Source organism: Morone saxatilis, unplaced genomic scaffold (genome assembly GCF_004916995.1).
Source record: "Morone saxatilis isolate NCDOM2014 unplaced genomic scaffold, NCSU_SB_2.0 Contig4, whole genome shotgun sequence".
In the NCBI taxonomy this organism is placed as follows: domain Eukaryota; kingdom Metazoa; phylum Chordata; class Actinopteri; family Moronidae; genus Morone; species Morone saxatilis.
In genome coordinates this window covers 8,539,877-8,560,880 of record NW_023339984.1, presented here as the reverse complement: position 1 = coordinate 8,560,880, position 21,004 = coordinate 8,539,877, and the positions used below count along the sequence as shown (strand labels likewise).

Genomic DNA, 21,004 nt, shown 5'->3' with positions numbered 1-21,004 from the left:
GGGGGGGGGGGGGTATCACATGTCTGAATCACAAGGGGCCAAACCTTGCTCGAAAAACTACTTGTGAAAGATCACCTCCAAGTGCACAGCTGTTACATTATTCGGGATCAAATTCAACGAAGATCGAACCGAGCCCATGGATTGGGGGATGAAGGGCATCCATTGTGCAGTGATGAGAAAATATCAGATGTGATTCAAAGTGATAGGCTTAGTTACCTTTTCCACTTTGATTTTGATGTTGAAAGACAGTGTGCTGTCCTCACATCAAAGCATTCGGTACAGTGGACCCCTCAACCCCGCACTTCTCTTAGACACAGGACAGCATGTCTTCCTCAGCATGGGGAACCATTCCCTTTTTGCCTGGGTGCGCGTTAAATAGTGATATGTGTTGTGCAGTGTTTATGCTTTGTTTACTGCAATGGATATTCTGCAACAACAACAAAAGCCAAGAAATGTGAATGAGCCAACTGACTGAGGGGGGGCTATTTAGTGAACATATATAGGATTTTTTTTTTTTTTTACATTGCCTATACTAACAACTTGCATATTTTATTCCTAACACAAACTCAACCTATCATGAAAAATGCAGATGCTCACACCACTGCATCTATCCTCACACTCAACAAACTGCAACAGAAGACACAGGGCCTGCATTGGTACATTTCTTCACTCAGGCGCCTTTGAAAGACACACGATTACGCTTCAGCCTACACACACATACGGGCTACACGTTCAATTTTAAATAGCAAAAAAAAAAATTAACTAAGACACTGTCTACAATTAAACGTGCGTGGCTTTAAAACGCAACAACTTCATAGGTAGGTATGCATCCAATATGCAACTTAGACCGAAGCACATTGTTTCAAGCACCATGTGAATGGTACAGAGGAAAGAAAAAAACCTTGCACTACAACAACAACTCCCCGGACGCGTTAAAACCGTAATCCGACCCCACTAACAAAACGGATTAAGTGGTCCAACAGGAAATTGAAATTTTCATATTGGCTATCAATATGTTGTGCGCTGATTACACCTGAACGCATCGATAGCCCCCCGGTTAAAGTAATTAAAGAGTGGAGTGCATGCCGAGCAGCACTGACATTACAGAGCACAGGAACCGCTGCTGCAGGGATTCATCCACGGGCATTATTATCAAGCCCCTGAGCTGAATCTGCAGTTAACTGTGGCTGTGCGCACAGGCGGATGAGGGGGGCTGTACGCGTTCTGTAGAGGAAAGTCACACTTACCGCGGGCTTTACAGATGACTGGTGGGCAGGAGGTATGGCTCACGTCCTTTTCCATTCAAAGCATTAGCCGATCATTTCTCTCGAAACTGTCTTTCCAAGGCGCCGGGTACCCGAGGTTCCCCTTACGCGCTTGTGCGTGAGGGAACGGACTTGATGGAGGAAGAGAAAACAAACGAATCCAGATAGTTGCCTCCTGTCGCTCTGTTCAGTATCCTCGTAGAAAAAAAGAAAATCGCCTCGGTTTCTTTTTTTGTTTTGTGTTTAACCGTGCCGTGCGTCCAGAATCCCCGGTGATGCTGCCGTGGGAGAAACAGCGGCTTTTCCCCTCGCGTTGTATCCACGGTTGCTGTCTCCCCCCTCTTCTCTCTCTCCACACTTTACATCCCTTTATGGCACAGGGCGTCCTTTCTGTGCGGGGGCTACATCACGTCCCATAAAGCTGAAAGGAGAAACGCCAGCAGCAAATCGCCACTCACGCACACAAACACACACACCAAAAAAAAAAAAAAAAGAGTATCCAGAAGAATTAACTGGGGGGTGGGGGGTCTTGTGAGAAACACTCCGCAAAAAGGAGGGGGGGGGGAGAGAGAAAGGAGTCTAAGTTGTTTGGGTCCAAAAAAAACGGAGTCTTCTCTGCGACTATGACAAACCAATTGTGCGCACTGGCTGGGAGTAATTCTGTATGGAGACCGAGGGTTTGGAGAGCCAGTGAAAGGTGAGAGGAAAAACTCGGATATGGATTGCCGCTCTCGCCGTATACTCGGGCTCCACCTAGCAGCAAACACTAGATAACATGCTGCAAACAGAGCCTCTCTCTACCTACACTATATGTAGCCCGAGGCTGGCAAGCAGACCTATGTTATATTACATTCCGTCTGTGTGCCTGTGACTGCAATATTCATGCGAGATCCGCTGACAGGATCTCTCAAAAGATTTCTTGAAAAGCACAAGAACTGACCATGAAGAGTTGAATCAGGGCTTAAGATTTGATGATTAAACATGCCAAACAGTGCTTTCTCTACGGGGGGAATTGCTTACTTTTAACACATACCACATAGGCAAGTGTTCTTTCTCATTTGGGCTTTGTCTTGCTTGTTGTCATGCGGTTGAATTCGCTGCAGGCCGCTGAAACTCCATGTTTTTATTCCACCAATGTTTACTAGAATTCCAGCTGTTCCTTTGACTGCATTTGCAGCTGGAAATGCCACCAAAAAAAACACATAAAACCGGCCTCACATAATTGTACCCAAATATGACTGATCCATCTTTAGATACCGCGCCGTTTGAGGATAATGATCAAAAAAAACACTAGAATTAAAAGAAATAACCTCTGATGACCTTTGAACGCTGCACCAGCTGCACATCTCTAGCTGCAGCCAGCCAGCTCAATCATCCTATAGCCGATTAATCACTTTAATAATCCTAATTACAATCAAACAATAACAAGTAATCATCTAATCACTCACCCGGTGCTCTGCTAATGAGCCTATGTGAACACAGACCTGGTGAAGCACACTTTTTTGCACTTGTTTCCTGTCTGAGATACACCTTGAACTCCTGAATGGCACCGGTGAAAAATAACCGGCTGCCTGCGTTTGAAAAGATGCAGTGTTATCTCTCCCTGGCACCGCTTTCCATGCAGCCCCCCCCCCCCTTCCCCTTCCACCGATGCAAATGGATTTCTCCAGGTAGAGCACTGACCAAAGCTGCCTGCCATTACACTTGCATAAACCAGGTAGCTTCAAAGCGATACCTTAAGTGCCATGCAATATACCGCTGCCATCTCGACGACATAAAATATACAAGGGCTGCAAAATAACAGTCTCCACATTAGCAGTAACATGAATACTACACCAATATTAGAGATGCAGATGCCTACAGACTAATAGAATGCTATGTCATATTCGGATCAGTTCCTTTTTATCTTCGGAATAACACACTCTTCATGATTAAAGTATAAACAGCTTCGTTCTCCACTGAAATGGAAAAAGTATTTCAAAAACATGGAAATGAAGGCAAGTAAGACCCTACTATATCTAGTTTTATTGAAGAAAAAGAAAAAGAAAATCATGAAAGTGATGGGAAACGTCCCTGAATTGCATGCATATATAGCAGTTTCCTTCATGAAAACTGGAAAGGAAGTTGAGCTAAAACTCCAAATCAAAAATGAACCAACACACTTGTTATTAGGAACTTTCCTTCAAGGTGGTAAAACAAAGAAAATAGCTCTGATCTGACAACTGTTTAATGGCAATGAATAGCTAACTAGGAGAGATGAGACATGTCAGATTTTATGCTTCTAAAATATCCCCATCAGCATTAAAAATACCTTTTATTCTATTATTGCCAGTCTACTAGTTACAGTAAGTGGATCAGCACAAGGATTTGTTCCTTACTTTCGCCTGGAAGAGATTTCTTCATGTTAATTCTAAACTAAGTGTCCTCTAGACAGAGATAACGTTACCACTGTCAGATAAAAACCTTTCAATTCAAGCGAAGTATCCTTCCAGGAATTCAAAAAATTACATTCATTGTCAGATGCCTCTTCTAAATTGCAAAATTAGAACGGGTTCAATTTTTGAGGTGAAGTGTTTTTACTAAATCAAATTCAACACCCACACACACGCTTTTCGTGATACAAACATCATCAAAATTCACATAATAAACAGAAAAACAAAGGGTTTGAGACCTATTTCATTACAATAACCAAAATCAGGGAACATAGCAATGAAGTGTTTTCCACAAGCTGAACCCTGGGCGGATTTACAACTTTAAATAATCAATATTTTTATGTAAAGAGTTGATGACATAGCTACTTGTTTGTCAGTAGAGACATCTCACAGAGATGAACCCACTGATCATTACCACCAGACTCTAACTGCTGTTACTTTTCAGCTTAGTGTTTGGAATTCTGGGCTCACAACTTCCACTGTTTTGGTTCACTCTCACAGCTCTCATCAGTACATTTCTGCCACAGCAGGTAGCTGTTTTTGGTGAAACACAGCTATAACAAAAACTGTACTCGGCCAAGAGACGAAGTTAGCAGCCAGCTCAGGGGTCGGCAACCTGCAGCTCCCGCAGCCGCATGCAGCTCTTTAGCCCCGCTGCAGAGTTTGTTTATTTTTCATTGTTTTTCATTCGTCACTGTTGTATGTGATTCTCACATTCTCCAATTGTGAAAATGTGAAGCCAGTACACTGAATAAAACAAAGAACGTCAACTAAATCTGCATCTATACTTTACATCTTGGCATCTTTTCCTCTATATTTCGCCAAACCTCAATAGCTGTGACCACTGGAGTCTCCCTAGCCTCCCTAGGCTATGGATTCCAAATCCAAAAGAGAAAAGTCAAAGGAAAATAGAGAATTTTATAGTGCATTGATAGATCGGTATGTTTTCACCACCAACGCTGCAAGCTTACCGGCATGCTTAATCTTTGGCAAGAAATTAGCTTTATACAGCTGAAATATGATGTGTTTTTGGCCCTGTAGAGCAAAAACAGAGCTAAAAGGGGAATAACTATTGGAAACATGACTCTGTATGAATGCTAATGTTATTTTGTGTATCTGTAGGCAACTGTATACAATCAACTGAAAAATCTGCAAAGCATCAAAATAATCATATATTTTCTGTTACAATTTAATTATTTCCACTGTAAAGATGGCAACAGTCATGTATAAAATAAATGAAATAATACATTTTAATAGATTTGTGTTACATATTTGATTACTATATTTATCCCAGTCTGGATAGCAAAATGTTGCATCAGTTGTTAGAGCAGTTTTCATCTTCTGGCACACAAAAATAACTGTAAAATCTTTATCCGTCAGGCTGAAAATAGTCAGTTCTGTTTTGTTTATTTTTCTAATTGCATTTTAGTATGCCACAAGGTACCCACTACACAATGTTAATGAATAAAGACATGCACAAGGAGAGGGGGAAAAATGTAACAAACATAGTTTCTGAGCCAAGTCGTTTGTATAACGACAAACTCATTCCAGTGTCTATTTCCTTGTAAACACCAACATTTCAGTTCCATGGCAATATGTATAATTGTGAGCGTAACATGCTAATGCTAAATTTCCACCTGCCAACAATGGATTTACTAAATACAGAGAGTTAAGCACCTGAGACACAGTCATAATTGAACACCATAAAGTGATGCACGGCACCATAAAACCTCTGTACAGCCACTCAGCATGCTGTTGTAAGAAACTCCTGCCAAATATAAAGCTGTTCAGGAAAATTAAGGCTTATGGGGACAGTTGTTGTGCAAAGTGAATCCAATAATGGAGAAGCCATTTTCCCTGTTTATCCATGCTAGCAAGCCTAGGAATTATCATCTCCACAGTGCTGACACTTACATATGCAGCAGTGCTTAAAGTGCTTAGCCAACTAGACACTCTTCGTCAGTTGTTTGTGTCTGTGTGTATGTGCACTTGGTTCAGGAATGTGGGCTACAGAAAAAAAAGTGTTAGTATTGAAGGACTGAAAGTGCAAAAATCTGAAGATTAGCAAAGTGCTTGATCCAAGTTTATGATATATATTTTTTGGATTTGACGTCCATACACTATATGATGTTTCCTTTTTCAGTGGCGTCCAAAAACGTTGTATGTATGAGTATTTATATGACATTTTCTGATTCGACACGTCTATGGTTGGGTTTGATTTACTTTAACTTTGTAAACTGGACTCTACCTGCCCAGTGCAAATCGGCTGAGAGACTAAGTTAGCAACTTGCTGGTGAACATATAGTAAAGCCTTCAGCAGCTAAAGAGCCAGATATATCCTACAAAGAGAGCTAAAAGGAAGTAACTATTGGACTTGGATTTGACAGGAGGCCAGAAACATGACTCCATATGACAGCTAATGTGGACACGTATCTGCTGGATGTGACAACTGACAACTGTATGCAATCAACTTTAAGGCCAAAAACATCCAGAATGTAAGTCCAGTCCAGTTCAGTTCAGGTATATAGTACATATGACTATTTATAGAATGTATACTGTGGTCTTATTTACTTTAACTCTCTTCCTCTTACAAATTGAAAGTTTTAAGCAATAAAACAAACCCCTGCAAACTGCTACAATTGTTGTTCATGGTGACTAACGTTAGCAATCTGTAGGTAGTTCAGTTTTCTGACTTTCTGACCCTTATCTATTATTTCATATCTACTACACTGTGTTTTAGCATTTACTGTACCATTGCCCTGTTCAGCAGAAGTTACACAGGCTAAGGTTAAGGGTAGAAAAGGTTATGGTTTAGATTAACCAAACAACTTAGTTAATAATAGAAAACAATGTTTGTGTTTAAAACTACAACTACTTCAGCTTAGGGAAAGAAAGTAAAATGAAATCTTCATTAACTGACAGGAGGAAACAAACAACGGTCTCCGAGTTCAAGTCACAGCTGTTCTTGACCCATCCACCCACTTTGATCCCCTGTCTAAGACGTTTTGTGACAACATCACACCACTTCTGCCTTTGTTCCTGACAGACAAGAGTCATAATTCACCCTGCCACTCCAAATTACTGTCAAATAAGCCTATACATGCAACAACAAAAACAAGGCCTTACATTTTAGTCTTTCAACCTTCATCAGATACCAGTGAAGTTCTGGTTAAGGTCCTGAGTGGATATCTTAAAAAGCATTTTAATAAAACATTCTCCTCTTTGTGTTTGCTTGGAAGCTTGCTGAGCCATGACAATCAGGTACATCTAGTTAGCTGCATTGCCACAACTTCCAGGATGATCCAAAGCTGACTTGATTTGGCTAATTCAGACTGAAGCCTCACATTAGTTCTAGCTAAACTTAAGAGCAACTTTTTGCACAGAAAACTTCCATCTGCATTTCTTACAGTGTAGTTGGTCTACATAAGAATTGCTTTATGGCCAGTATGAAGAGCAAAGATGATTACCCATAACTCTCTCACCAAACATATGGCATGTGAGAACTGAATTAGACTTGAAAATCTGAGCCTGTTCTTCTAATACTTTGTTATGGTTAAAGCAAGCAATTACTTAAAACCAAAAAAAGTCATGATTTCATTTGGGTTCTTCAAAGTTAAGCAATCTATACAACTTATGTTGCATTATTAAAGCTATTTTGTAGATGTTTCTTGACCTGTAGTCATGTGCGTGCAGGCGCATGTCTACCCACAGTCAGTGGGCAGACGTGTGCCTGCCTACATCCAGCATTACATCAGCTGCAATAAACTTGCAACACCTACGTTTCTCTCACCCACTGCAGCCCTAATTCTTCAGCAAAGGAATATTACAATTTTTAGCAAACAAAGCTTCATCAACAATGTCCTTGCAGCCACCCACATTTGAGAAAGAAATACAGCTAAACAATTAGCATTCATTAATACTGTAGGATGTAGAATCAGTTCACTTACAACTAAGTAAAATGGCTTTAAGGTTAAAGCTGGTCTAGCAACCCATGCTGTCACGAGTCACTTAACACAGAGCATTCCAACAGGCCGGTTGTGATTGATTGTGTTCGTGCGTGCGGGTATGTGGGTGTCCATGTGCTTATTAGCCTCTTTTTTGGATCAAGGTGAAAGTTTGTCTTTTAAATCGCATTCATATGATGACTAAGACATATTGGAGTCAGCTCTAATAGAATTTTTTTGAATAATTTATCTATCAGAATATCGGCTGCTATCCACTTCAGATTAATTTGTGTCCTAATGAATAGTGGTATAATGATTTCGACACAAACTGGGGGAAAAAAAATGGGTGCATAATTCAATGTACTGAAATTAAAAGCCGGATCGATGACTCTCTCTCCTCTGTATTGGATGAGCGAGGAGCGCATCTGTGTGTCTGCAGTGAGAGTGTGTGGGAGCGAGGCTACACACACCTACTGTCATGTAGGCAAAGGTTGTGCATGGGAAAACGGGAACGAAAAGATATTATGAGAGCTCTGGGTTCACTGCTGCTGGGTGGGTTTGATAGTTTCTGGTGTGTTTATTATTTAATTTTTTTTTAAAAGACTTCAGTTAGCATAGTTTGTGAAGTGTTGTGCTATGTTTAGCTGCACATACATTGCCCAAGTTGCTTTTAAGAATACTGATCCCATTTAAATATGGCAAATCTTGCTAATGCAAAAATGTTGTCTGTGTTTGCTTGTATAAAATGCCATATATATCTAAATACCAGGACATTATGGGTTCTAATAAGAATCACATACACACCTGCTGTGTATCTGGGAGATTTGGGTTTGACCTTTGCTGTGTTTAAACCCCCACATGACTGACAAATCACTGCAGCAGAAAACACAGCAGCACACATACGGAGACACCACAAAAGAGTGGAGCTTTGTGCTAAAAAGAGACTTCCTCAACCCACATTGCAGTGTTTCAGAACAGTTTCTGCTAGCTGCACTCTTTTGCACAACACGCAAAATTTGCACACTTGTTAAAAAGTTGATTTTGAAAAGTTGCGTTTATTCTATTGCCGCTACTACTGCCATTCATGTTATTTAAAGGAGTAGGTAAGTTCGGGAGAGAAGAGATCAAATCTACGGGATTTCAAACAGAGACAAGGAATCATAGACGTCCTACTTCTGCTTCTCCTGTTTCAGAGTTCTCATTGGTCCGACGGATTTCCACACATTTCGATTTGAAAATGAGATCACTGGAAAGCGCAAGGAAAGCTGCTGCTACTGTTTCCGTGATACTGACATGTTATCCACATTGTTTTTGTGTTCGATTAATATTAGTGAATTATATGGAGTTACCTTTAGGGAGCCTGAAGTGGAGAGAGACCTGCCGTCAAATATAGGGATGCAATCAGCAACAGTCTAAACAGAAAAGAGCAGAAATTTAATTAACTGTCGCTTCAAATGAGAAAATTCTGTATGTTTTGGTTAATTGCTTTGACTGTAACTGTGAAAGGAGTACTTTTGGGCTCCCTGATAGCTCACCTGGTAGGGCACCCCATGTACCAAGGCTGAGTCCTTGCTGCAGCCGCTATGGGTACATCTGCGACTTGTGGCCCATTTCTGCGTCATCCCCCTTCTCTTTCTCCCTCACTCTTCAGTCGTCACTATCAATTAAAGGCAATAAAATAAATAAATAAAAGGAGTAGGTGGGAAATATTCCTATTCGCTTTCTTTCCGAGAGTTAAATGAAGACATTACTCTCATGTCTGTGCATGAAAGTGGGAGGTAATTAGCTTAGTATAGCATAAAGACTGGAAGCAGTGGAAACAGCTAACCTGGTTCTCTCCAAAGTTCAAAGACATGCCTAGCAGCACCTCTAAAGCTCACTAATTAACAGTGTATCTCGTTTGTTTTATCTATCCAAAAATGTCAATTCAATTGAACAAATACTGTGTTAATTAATATGCAAATTGGTAGCCGTATTTTTTAACCACGGTCATAGCCAAGCTAGGTAGCTGTTTCCCCCTGCTCCGTCTTTATGCTAAGCTAGACTTGTTGTCTCGCAGCTCCAGCTAATGCTAAATACTTAACACCCAGGCTTGACAGTGGTATTAATCTTCTTATGTAGTTTACTCTTAGAAAGTAAACACAAAAGTAAATTTCCAAAATGCTGAACTACTTTAATTACAACTTAGCACTAGCTTTTGTTTTGTTAGCTGCTGTATGAAGCTAAACGTCTCCTATATAATCAAATGCAAGTCAACATTAGCAGGTACAATTTTTTTGCAAACTTTCTGTCCTATATATGACATTCCAGCCACAAAAGTCAGCCCTCTAAAAGTCTAAGAATGGACTGTAGGCTACCGGCCCAAAACTATCATAAACAACAGACAGTGTTAGTTAGCAACTAACTAGCTAGCTGGTGAACATATAAAACAGCAATATAATTGCCCTCATAAGTTGGAGACCAGAACTGACATAAAAGAAGAGTGAATATTGGACTTAAATTTAGGTGGCCAGAAACATGACTGATAAATAAATGCTAACGTTGCTCTGCGTTTGCTCGATGTGTAATTACCAACTGTTACCTAACAGGTTAGCCATACCTTCATGAGCTGAAATGTCAATGTTCTGGTTACAATAGGTTCTGCTAACCCCCAAGTGCAGCCTGTCTTCAACTAGCTGGTTTTAGCTAACTAGCTTTAGTTGCCACCATTCTGTCAATGGTTGCCACCACACAGTTTGAAAGAATGAATAATTAAAGTTATATAATTAACATAGGGTAGATGCTGTAAATTCTGTGTGAAAAATCCGTCTCGATCGGGAACATTAGAGCCCTTATAATTAACTCAACATGTTATCTGCTAATATAAAAAGGTTGCATATGAATGAAATATTAATGCAGTTAAGTATAAGATGCAGTTTATAAATTAAATATATCATCAACAAAAGTCAGACTGACATGTTTGCATCTTTATAAGTTATAATGTTGTGAGTAAACAAACAAAAAGGCTTTGACGGTTAACTGATTAAATAGCATAGGCCTATACTATAATAAGAAAAACATTACTTTTTTCTGTTTCGTCAACTCTCACACACCATACAAAAACCGAACATCCACAAAGACTAGAAAGTATTTAATGCAGCGTTGTGGTAGGCCTATGCGCATTCATTTACTGTGTCCTTATCGACTCTTAATTCAACTGCCTGTTTAGAAATGCTGGTTGCCCAACAGTATGCGGGTGGTCATGTGTATCGCTACATGGAAGATCAGTCAACAGACAGTTTTCACTGGGATTCTTGGCGACACTTTTTTTCCACTCTCTCACACATACAGCGTGGCAGTCACTTCCTCAGCAATTAAAGACATTGCCACAAACAACAGTACATTATTTATCATCATGACAGGCATCCGCAACTTTCTGTGACGCTCTCTCTTTAAAGTTTGCTGGGAAAATGTATCAGATGCAGACAGTACACAAGTCACATTACATTACTGTAACTTTGGCTAAAAAAAAGTCTGGAACATATTCAAATGCCTGTAGCCACAAGCTTTCTGAATAATTACCAGAAAGATAACTTGCTGTTTCTTGGATACAAGAGAGGTTTCGAAGTGTTGTCATCCTGTCAGTTCAGAGTTACAGAAACATTATAAAAAAAACTTTAAATAAATTAAACTTTAGTTTTTTATATTTTATAACATTTATTTCAACTACCGTGTAAAAATGAAATGAAAACACTATTTGTGTCATCCTAAAAAGCACAATTACTAGCTGGATTCAGAAGGCAATCTATATTAAGGGTAAAAGAGCCTTACAACAAAACATCACAAGCTCCAATTTATCATCTTATCTCGAGAGAAATAATATGTTACTGCACATGTGTATCGCATGCAGCCTATGTATGTACAGCACTGTTACATACTTTCATCTTATCACATAATGCTATTTGTCCAGCACTGTTGCTTATGACTAACAAAACCAGTGACATTCATATTAGCTTCAGCTGCACTTGTGTGTTTATGGCTAATTCGGAAATGTTAGAATGCCAATGCCCTAAACCAAGAAGGTAAACATGGTAAACACAGAATGTTTGCGTTGTCATTGTGAGCGTGTTAGCAAGCTTACATTAGCATTTTAAAGTACCAGTGTGTAGTTGCAGATTCAAGATTGCATCCGTCTGAATGGTGTTATAAAATTCTACTAGGGGCTGATGACACCAACCATCTTCTGAGGAAAAGAGGTGCATGTATTTTTATTTCTTTATTTTGCAGCACACATTTTTGTTGCATCAGGATAGAAGAGTCTTTGAGGAACCAGTATGTCTCCCAAACAGCAGTAGTCTGGCTTGCAGTTTGTTAAAAAACAGGTGCTATAGCTGTGACTCAAATGTATGCATCAGTGTCTCATTTAGGCTGTATATGGGCAAAGATTATGTGAAGTAACCAAATGTCACCTTTTCATCCTCTGCATTGACCGGCGCTTGCATTTAAAGAATGAATGGACATTTCATTCATTCATAAGATTGTGCTCCAACCTTATCAAACACGGTTATTATCCTCACTGCTGCTAACCTCACCTATTGTAAAGGAGGATGCATTCAAAAGCCCTTGACTTTGTCTTACATTGAGAGCATGACTGTTGAAAATTCGCTTTAGGGCCGTAATTTCAGCCGTCGGATATACTGAGGTCATATATTGTGGGGGTATGGGTGGGTTAACTGCTTTTAAAGCTCTTTCAAGTGATGCAGGTTGTAATTTGCTCGTAATGTTACAGGAACTTGAAAGGAAGATGGACGTAATAAATCGTTCGTAATAAGCCTGCGTGGTCAGGAATCAACAACCTATAACAAGCAATCACACAGCTTCCAACACTTACACATTGACGGCAATTGACCCTAATCACATTTACTCACACCATCCCTCCTATTTATGACACGGTGAAAGTCTGGAAAGTTCTTTTTCTCACTTGTTTTTTTACTGATCAGTTTCTTTAAATTGTTATGTTACTGAATAGTTGCATGACTCTTGTCTTGTGGAGAGGATAATTCTTTCATTGTACATAGGGCTCTTAAATCATTACATTTATAAGTTATATAGATTATTAAAAAGTCAAGAAGACATACAGAAACATAGCCTACCAAACCAGTTCAGCAGTTATCATAGAATGTGTATTCATTTTATTTTCATGTCTGGATTGGCATGACATTTGGTGCCCACATTCATGCTCCAAATAGGCAGAAGATAACTGATTTTGAAGACCTGATGACCTCTCTTCTGACATAGCCCCCCTATCAAACTCTTTGCAGCCATTCAAAGTTTTGAAAATTTCAGCCCTCTGACCCCGAAGACCTACTGACACAAAGCTGGAATTCCCTATAGGACCAGCATCAGGATAACCTTCAAACTCTTAACTTAACTCTGCTAAACCTTCAGTTGTTCTGTATCTTATACCATTAAGTGCCGCTGACCCACCATACAGCCTCCCCCAGCTGCAGTTTAAAAGCAGACCTATAAATCGCTGCAAGGCGCAATAACAATTGCAAAGGTTGTTTTAATAAAACCAGGAAACTACTACTACTTAATGAATTATTATTTCATTATTCCCTAGCTAGCCCTATGGTATGAAAAGTACTATCACAATGTCTTATTCTTTCTTTGAGCCCTTTTACATCGTTTGGGATGTTACCGTTTCAAAGGCTATCTGAGTGATGATGGATTTATTGGCAATAAATCAAGACAGGCGGACACTTTGCTAATGTGGCTCAGTTACTCAAAATTTGTGATACCTTCAGGGTATTTCTCTATCACACCACATGACTTCAGACATCTTTAGCTGGCGTCCAATAAAGGATGATGTTATCAGAAAAGTTCCGTTAAAGAAAATGTGTGGTTTTCACTCAGTGATGTCATTTTTTATTGCAGGGTTTATAGGTTGTCATTTTCCCGCTAAACCAGTGTGACCTTGAATCAGCACTTCCACCATCAATCTCCGCACTAAATTGCAATCAGGCAGTGTCAGCTAAGCCGTGTAAACGTGACTGGCACAAAGCATGGTATATCAGCTATCTATAGACACTCACGCCGCAGACACTTTGACCTGTCCAAGACAGGCGTTTCTAACAGCATTAATCATGTCAGGGTGCCATTTAGGTGTGCTATACTTTTCTAAATGTGCTTTCGATTGCTATTAGTTACACCTGTAGTCACGGAGAACGTCTCACACTGGCCCCCGCACAATAGGTTAATGGGTGTATCTTTTTGGCACAAAATACACCCATTAACCTATTCAGCTTCAGCTTTAACTATGCTGAATTGGTCCATTTAAAAGGGTTAAATGAAATAAGCAAACGGAATGAAACCGCGGCCCTAAGTACGAGCAAAGTTGGAATAAAAAAAGAAAGCCCACTGACGATTTGAATCAAGTTACCACCGATTTGGTGTCTCGTGTGACTAAGCAGTCTCAAACAACTGCCACTGAGGCCTGTGATAGGCATGTATAAAAATACAAAATGCTGAAGTTGCCTAGCACAGGGCTTTTTTTTTTTTTCTTCCTTTCTTTCTTGTTTGAATCTCTTGTCTTTTTCTGCGTTTGGCTGAGTCAGACCTCCCACATAAAAGTGGCTTATTGTCAAAGTAAGACGGGAGTTATTGGGTGGATAAGAGGGAGGCAGAAGCAAAGATATAAATGGTGAAGGGATTTAGTCAGTATCAGATCTCTGAAAGGAGCTCATATCCCTCTCTCGCCCTTGTTGAAATGACTTCTTACTGAGTGACCCTGCTCCATGCTCTCCCCTGAGTCTTGATCCGTGAAAACTAAAAGTTCTGAGGCTGGCAGCACCGGGGTCAAAGGGTATATCAGCAGCTCGATGGGCTGTACCTGACCAGCCAACAGCTGAGATACAGTCCTCCTCTTTCCCCTTACAATGAAGGGGAAAAACAATGCAAATGTAATCAGATTATTGCTATTTTTGTGCTGTTAAATCTGAGTCGTGAGATAACAGGCAACAGCTTCCATCTCAGTGGGCATTGGATACATTTCATTTTGAGTAACAGCTCACATCAAATTTGATAAGCATGGCGCATTGCCGCCCGAAATGGAGTGCATAATCCTATAAACAGGACACAGACAGAAAATTCTGGATTAATCAGCACGCCGTGTCCTTTTCCAAGGTGCTTCCTGGGTTTAAAAATACTTCACTGATAATGTAGGTGTAATCAAAATCACACCACGTCTTACTGAATGCTTATTCGTCTAATACATCGAGTATGTGGGGGGGTATTAATAACATCTTACCCGTACATGTACATGTGGTTGACAGACAGACTAAAGTGTACCGGCTCGTTGTTTTATTCGCAGAATGAACCACACAGTTCTGACCAATGTGCCTGATTCACCAGAAAACTGTTCATAGTAGCAAAAACACAAGAGACATAATCAGACACTGATGGAAACTGAATCATAACACAAGTTTGTGTCAATTTGGCCAAGAATGGATCCCCTGCAGCAATGTTTATAATAGGCTTACATTAAGAATTCAGGTCTGGTTTCTTACTTATTTGTTTTACAATGGCTCCAATATGTCTAGCAGTATTATTCTCCCTTTATATTTTAGATGCGGCGCTCAGCGTTTTGCCCAAGGGCATACACACAGCATGCACCTGTGACACTTATGGGTCACTAAGGGCAGCTTTTCTCAAATGTTATCATTTCAAGGACTTGATTCGGCTGCCTTGGACAAAACAAAAAAGCAGGGTTTTTGTAGTTTTGTCTAACACAACCTGCATGTTAAGAAGTTCTCCTTCAAAGTATGTAATTCTCCACTGTTTTCCCTTTGAAAACTGTCTAAACATTTTTCTATTTTCTAGTTTGAAATACTGTGTGATAGGCAGGGCTGAATTAACACAACATGGGGCGCCCAGTGCAAAAACAATTGCTGTTAAACTTCTGCTGTCACCTGCTATTTGTGCATCTTTTTGGTGCTTTTTTTTGCTACTTTGCCAAACACATTTGTAGTATTTTAAATTTCTATAATTTCTTTATCGCCCCCCTGCCCTGGTGCCCCCATTTAAAAAAAAAAACTACAAAAGTGCCCGTACGGCAGATAAAACATGATAATGTGCCCTCTATGATGGCCCAGTGTGTAAGAAAACATGATGAAATGCCCTCTAGGGTGCCCTTCCCGTGTAGAAAATGTGATTCTGTGCCATATATGCTAGAAGAATGGGTTGGGGAACTGTTTCAACCTTAAATGCATGACTGCACTGGTACGCAGCTGGTGCCCTTTTTCATTTTTTCGCCCCAGCCCTACAGACAGTCTGCCACTGGCCCTTAGGGACCTAATTTACAGTTGCTGCTAAACTCATCAGCTTCGAGGATATGTATAAAAGTTAGATGTTCATGTCTTAGTTTAAAGCTTAAATGTTCCTGGTGCTTATTTGTTTATTTTGGAATTTACTGCTTGGGCTTAAACTGGCCTTTACAAATTAAAAGACCCTGAGACACACGGCATTAGTGGACTGTTTTCATGCAAATGTTCAATAAAGATGATTTTAAAGGGGAAATGGTGATCATCCTTGGTCAGTAGGTGGACTGATAATAATCAGAGTGCTAACATAGGGATGCATCTTGGTGGACCCTCTGTTCTTGGGGTATATTTGATTCCCAGCATCTTATTATTGTGGCCCTGGAGCAGGGAGCCGGGAGCCGGGCCTGGCACATCTCAGGCCTAGGTGTCAGGGCAACCAGCAAGCGGCGCTTCAGTCCCAGCTCAACTCATGGAGCCGCTATGGTCGAAAATGTCCATAGAGGATCGAGTTACACTACGCCCCATCTTTAAGCCCCAGTCATTGCGCCGTTAGCCGCAGGACAACAGCGGATAGGATAGGATACTGCCCGCCGGGAAGGTAAAGCCTCCACACTCATGTAAGTGGCTATTTTCTGTCAAGTTTCCCCTCGAAGAAATGTTGCCGAACATTTTGTAATGTATTAATAACTTCAGCTTTAGCAACAGTCGCCTTTGTTCGCTACATGGCCGCTAATGAGAGGGAAATATTCTGAGACGCCTGTTGTCGCGGCGGGTCACTGAGCAAGAAAGAACGGGATTTACACCGTTTAAGTGTCACTTTTCGTGTAAAAGTGTTATGTGTTTGCTGTAAATAGCCACCGTGAATGGTTGTTTTTTTTTTTTTTTTTGCTCGGTACAAGCGGTACAAGCTAACTTCTTTACCGTGTCCTTCTCGGAAGCCTGTTGCTTTTCTGCTCCGCGGATGAGATGGGGAAGGAGGGAGGAGGAGGAGTTGAGAAAAGCGGATTGTCCCAAGTGTGTTGGCTTTATTCAAAATATTAGCAAACCTCGACTGCTTTTTCAACAACAATACACACTTGCACACATCCATTGTAGCAACCGCATTATTAACGTAAGCAAGGCTGTTAAACATGGCTGTGCTCGACCGACATTTTTTAATAGTTAGGAGACGAACCGCACAGTAAAATGACAACCTGTTACTCAGCTATTCGTGGTGACGGCAAAGCTCCCGCACGACTTCAATGATTATTTTCGGATCCCACCTTAAAGCTCCAGTGTTTTTGGGTTGAAGTCCACTGTGTAACAACAGATAATGAGTTCCTCAGGCCTTCAATGAATCATTACAAGCCACTGGCTATGTGCAAACCAAGAGTGAATCACTTCTTCTCCTTGCTTAAGATTAGGAAATATATATCTTCGATACATTTGAAGGTCCCTGAAAGCATCACTCATATAGACAAACTAGAACAGTTAAAGCCCAAAACCATGTTGGAATATTTTACAAATGTGTGTATATTAAATCTGAGAAGTGTATATTTGCCTGGAACTGGATGCCAGTAGTCATTTTTAATCATCTTCAGGTTGTTATGCATTTAAAAGGGTTTCAGCAGCAGTAAGAAAGAAGCAAAGATGAACATATGCAAAAGTCATATCCTGCAGCAATTCATTAGTAGGCCAAAGAAAGTCAGCACAACTCCAAACTAAGTTTAATTAAAAATAAAGCCAATAATTTACAAGTCAGGACAAATAAAATGCACAGCGGCCACATACTGTATTTAGAAAGCTCATTAGTGAGTTGGAACGTTAGAAGCACACAGTGGATGAAGCAAATGGAACGAACATAAACAAACCAGTGCTGTGGTGACCCTGGTGCCACACGTACTGCGGCTATTCTAAGAGTCTATACAGGGCTTTTAATTATCCCACCAATCTCCTTTAATCGTGTAAGGTCTCCCTGAGTCGTGTCATGCTTGTGACAAAGCCACTTCCAAAGTCAAGTATGACGTTCCCGAGATGGGAGTTAACAGCCATCACACCACCGATAAAGGCACGAGTCAAATACAGAAGACAATAACCCCCCTCATATGTTGCAAAGGCCTTCTACTACTATTACTTCTACTTACTGTGGAGTTGTGTTGATCACTATAGATCAAGATTATGGGCATTTTCACTGTTTTCTGACAGAACAATTAGTGGATTAATCAAGAAAAATAACCAGCTCACCAATATATGATAAAGATAATTAGTTAGTTGCCGCCCTATATGATGTAAGCAGGGTGGTACCCTATTCTTAAAATAACCGATAAGACTGTTCGCCTGAGTATGATACTTAATCATCAGAATGTGGTTTCATTAGGAAATGTGGCCGTGTTTATCTGATGGGAGTAAAATGGATAATCATATTTAATGTTGCCTGCGGACATGTCATGCTGCCAAAGTGCAGTGAATGAAGTCCCGGGAATGTAAATGACCAGGTGTTAATCCATCAATAAGAGCATTAGTCAAATATAAATGAACTAATGACTTACAGTAGATGCGTGCTCACATGGACACACTGCACCATTGCACTGGGGACTGAAAAAAAAACAGCCCTGCGGTTCTTCGGCACAATGGTTACTCTGTGGTGTTACGGCGAAGCGTTCTTAAGAGATAGATATGGCTCCGACTGAAAGGAAATAAATCCATTTTCCCTTTCATGTTGACCTTTCGGGAAAAGAATGTTGAATGAAGTCGGGTTCAGAGGAGAAGGAGCCTTTCCAGCTCTGACTTCCTGTTTGTGCAGAGTGCCTTGTGGAAGTCAAAAAAGATGAGCGAGTGTGTGCTGTTTAGGAAAAAGACGTAACCCATTATGTTGTTCTTTGCAGGCCTTGAAAAGGGGAAGAGTTTGAAATTGCTGTTAATGGGGAGGAATCACATTCACCCGCAGTTCTAAAAATGATAGAAACAATGGGTAAGTAATGTTTTTTCATTATTTTACGGCAGCCAGATACAACTGATAGCGTCAGTGTGTTATTTACTATGGTTGAAAATACATGTTGATGAAACGAAAACAAGGAATGTGTGGCTATGTATCCATTGTGTCTCTCAAATGTTCTTTCCTCTCCTTCCTCTGTCCCTAATTTAACAGATTTAACAAGCTTAAGTGTCTCCAAAATCAAATACTCAGTTTGAATTAAACGAAATGCTACCGTAATAAATGAGACAAAACATCAAGTATTGCCTCTGCACGCTCGCTGTGCCTTGTTTTAATTTTTAATCATTTCTAAAATGAGCATTTTTTTTGCAGAGAGGTTTGCTCTAGTCAGTCGGGTGTCCGTCTTTGCTGGCTCCGCATCCGTATTTGGCTCCTGCTGTGCATTTTTCTCAACCAGTGTAAGAGGCCCTGGATTTAGTTCAAGGCTTGTGGGCTGCCAATGTTGCCATATCTGATAATGTTGCCATATACTTGATTGTTTGTTTGTCCCCATAGAGATTTATTTGTCCAACTGTCAAGCATGGAGCCAAACGGTTGCTGCCAGCTTCTTTCTTTAAAGCCGCAATCTGTGGTCACTCTCAAGACTGGCATGTTGACCATGTACTATCAACCGTAACGTGCAGGCTTTTTTCAATGGAATCAAACTAGCACTGCAATTTTGACTATTTTAATAGTGTCATCCTCTGCTTCAGGCTCACCCCGTCTTTTGGAACAAGCACAGGCCGACACACATAAAACGCGCCATACACTGGTGGGACCCCTCATTATGCACACTGAGTCGAGGGCAGTGAAAATGATACAGCTAGGGGTTGCGTAGGACCGGTGACGAACGAGAAAAAAAAATCTGCTGAGGCTCGGTGTTATTGGCTTGTTTACAACCTTTGTTCAAACAACAAAGCTTCTAAGTGCAGAAAGGGCTTTGGACCTTCTGCACGCCCTATTAGGTGTTAGTCACAGTTGGTGAGATTCGGAAATTGCTTCATTTTTGTCCAGATGACGATTGGCTGGCCCATCCTCACTAACAAGCCACTCTGGAGTTGCTCGATTGTGGAGCTTATGCAAGGTCCAGCAAGCAAACTGTGGAGGGCCTGCTTCTTTTATCTTTCCCTCCTGATGCCCATTCTATGCTCCTGTGCAACCCACCATTGACCCTGAAGGTAGAAAAGGAAACATTGCTATTCTGCAGACAGACAGCGCATCGAAAATTTAGTTTTTATTCCTTCTGGTGCAAAACCTGATGCTACGTGATTTCGATATCGTAAGGTCTGTTGAGCACCAGTCAGCCTTAGCTAAGCCTACAGGTTAGATGTGTAGCTCTCTCCATCCTTTTTCTGTTCTTCATTTACACGTCACTGTTAAACAGAAAGAAGAACGCCAGATGATTACACTGTATGATTTAAAAAAAAAGCACATTATTGAATAAGGATATTTAAATGTATAACTGAGCCAATGTGCGAACACCCTTCCCTGTCTCGCTATCTCTGCCCATACTGATAAAGCCTCTGTCCTCATCTCCTATTCTTCACCTCTATCTCTCCCACGCCTCTCCGTCTCCCCGCATCCACTCCTTCACTGCGGCCGGCGCTGTCACTGAAATATGCGACGGCTTGCAGATACACAGCGTGCCTTGCAGGCGGTGGAGCGTCTCCAGGCCAAACTGAAGGAGCGGGGGGAGGTGCCCACCGAGGAGAAGCTCAGCCTGCTCAAATCGGTTCTTCAGAGTCCCCTCTTCCACCAGATCCTGGCCTTGCAGAAGTCCGTCCAGCATCTTAGAGACCAGGTAAACTGTAAAAGTATTTCACGGTATCCCCCTTTTGGCCCAGTTATCTGTAATAATGCAATAAACATAACTGTTGGACTATTTTATCTATTAACATTTTTGTTTTAATTTGCATCTAGACAATGCAATATTCATTATTCTAAGTCGAACTGGGCCTGCGAGACTGTGAACTTTTTAAATGAGAATAACAATACTGAATAGAAATGAGTGATGCTGGGCTCCCAGGGTGCTATGACAAGGTCACTAAAGCCACATTTCCACTTCAGGAACTTTCCCCAGATCTAGAAACTTAGTCCAGCAAGCAAACTG

At 40.7% G+C, this 21,004-nt stretch overlaps 2 protein-coding genes across 8 annotated transcripts in view; one reads left to right on the top strand and one right to left on the bottom strand.

Moving 5' to 3' along the window:
• The window catches only part of LOC118338178 (adhesion G protein-coupled receptor L3-like), a 225,448-nt gene extending 208,125 nt beyond the window's left edge, over positions 1–17,323 (bottom strand). The window contains exons 1-3 of the mRNA XM_035675435.1: positions 17,204–17,323; positions 9,177–9,298; positions 8,991–9,053 (exon numbers count right to left, since the gene is read on the bottom strand). The gene's annotated coding sequence lies outside the window, so the exon portion shown is untranslated. The remainder of the gene's footprint in view (positions 1–8,990; positions 9,054–9,176; positions 9,299–17,203) is intronic.
• LOC118338177 (multiple PDZ domain protein) overlaps positions 16,411–21,004 on the top strand; it is a 44,106-nt gene continuing 39,512 nt past the window's right edge. For all 7 annotated transcript variants that reach the window (XM_035675434.1, XM_035675432.1, XM_035675429.1 and 4 more), the window contains exons 1-3: positions 16,411–16,558; positions 18,806–18,891; positions 20,529–20,695. In XM_035675434.1, the coding sequence (XP_035531327.1) occupies positions 18,876–18,891; positions 20,529–20,695 (183 nt within the window). In that variant the 5' untranslated portion in view covers positions 16,411–16,558; positions 18,806–18,875. The remainder of the gene's footprint in view (positions 16,559–18,805; positions 18,892–20,528; positions 20,696–21,004) is intronic.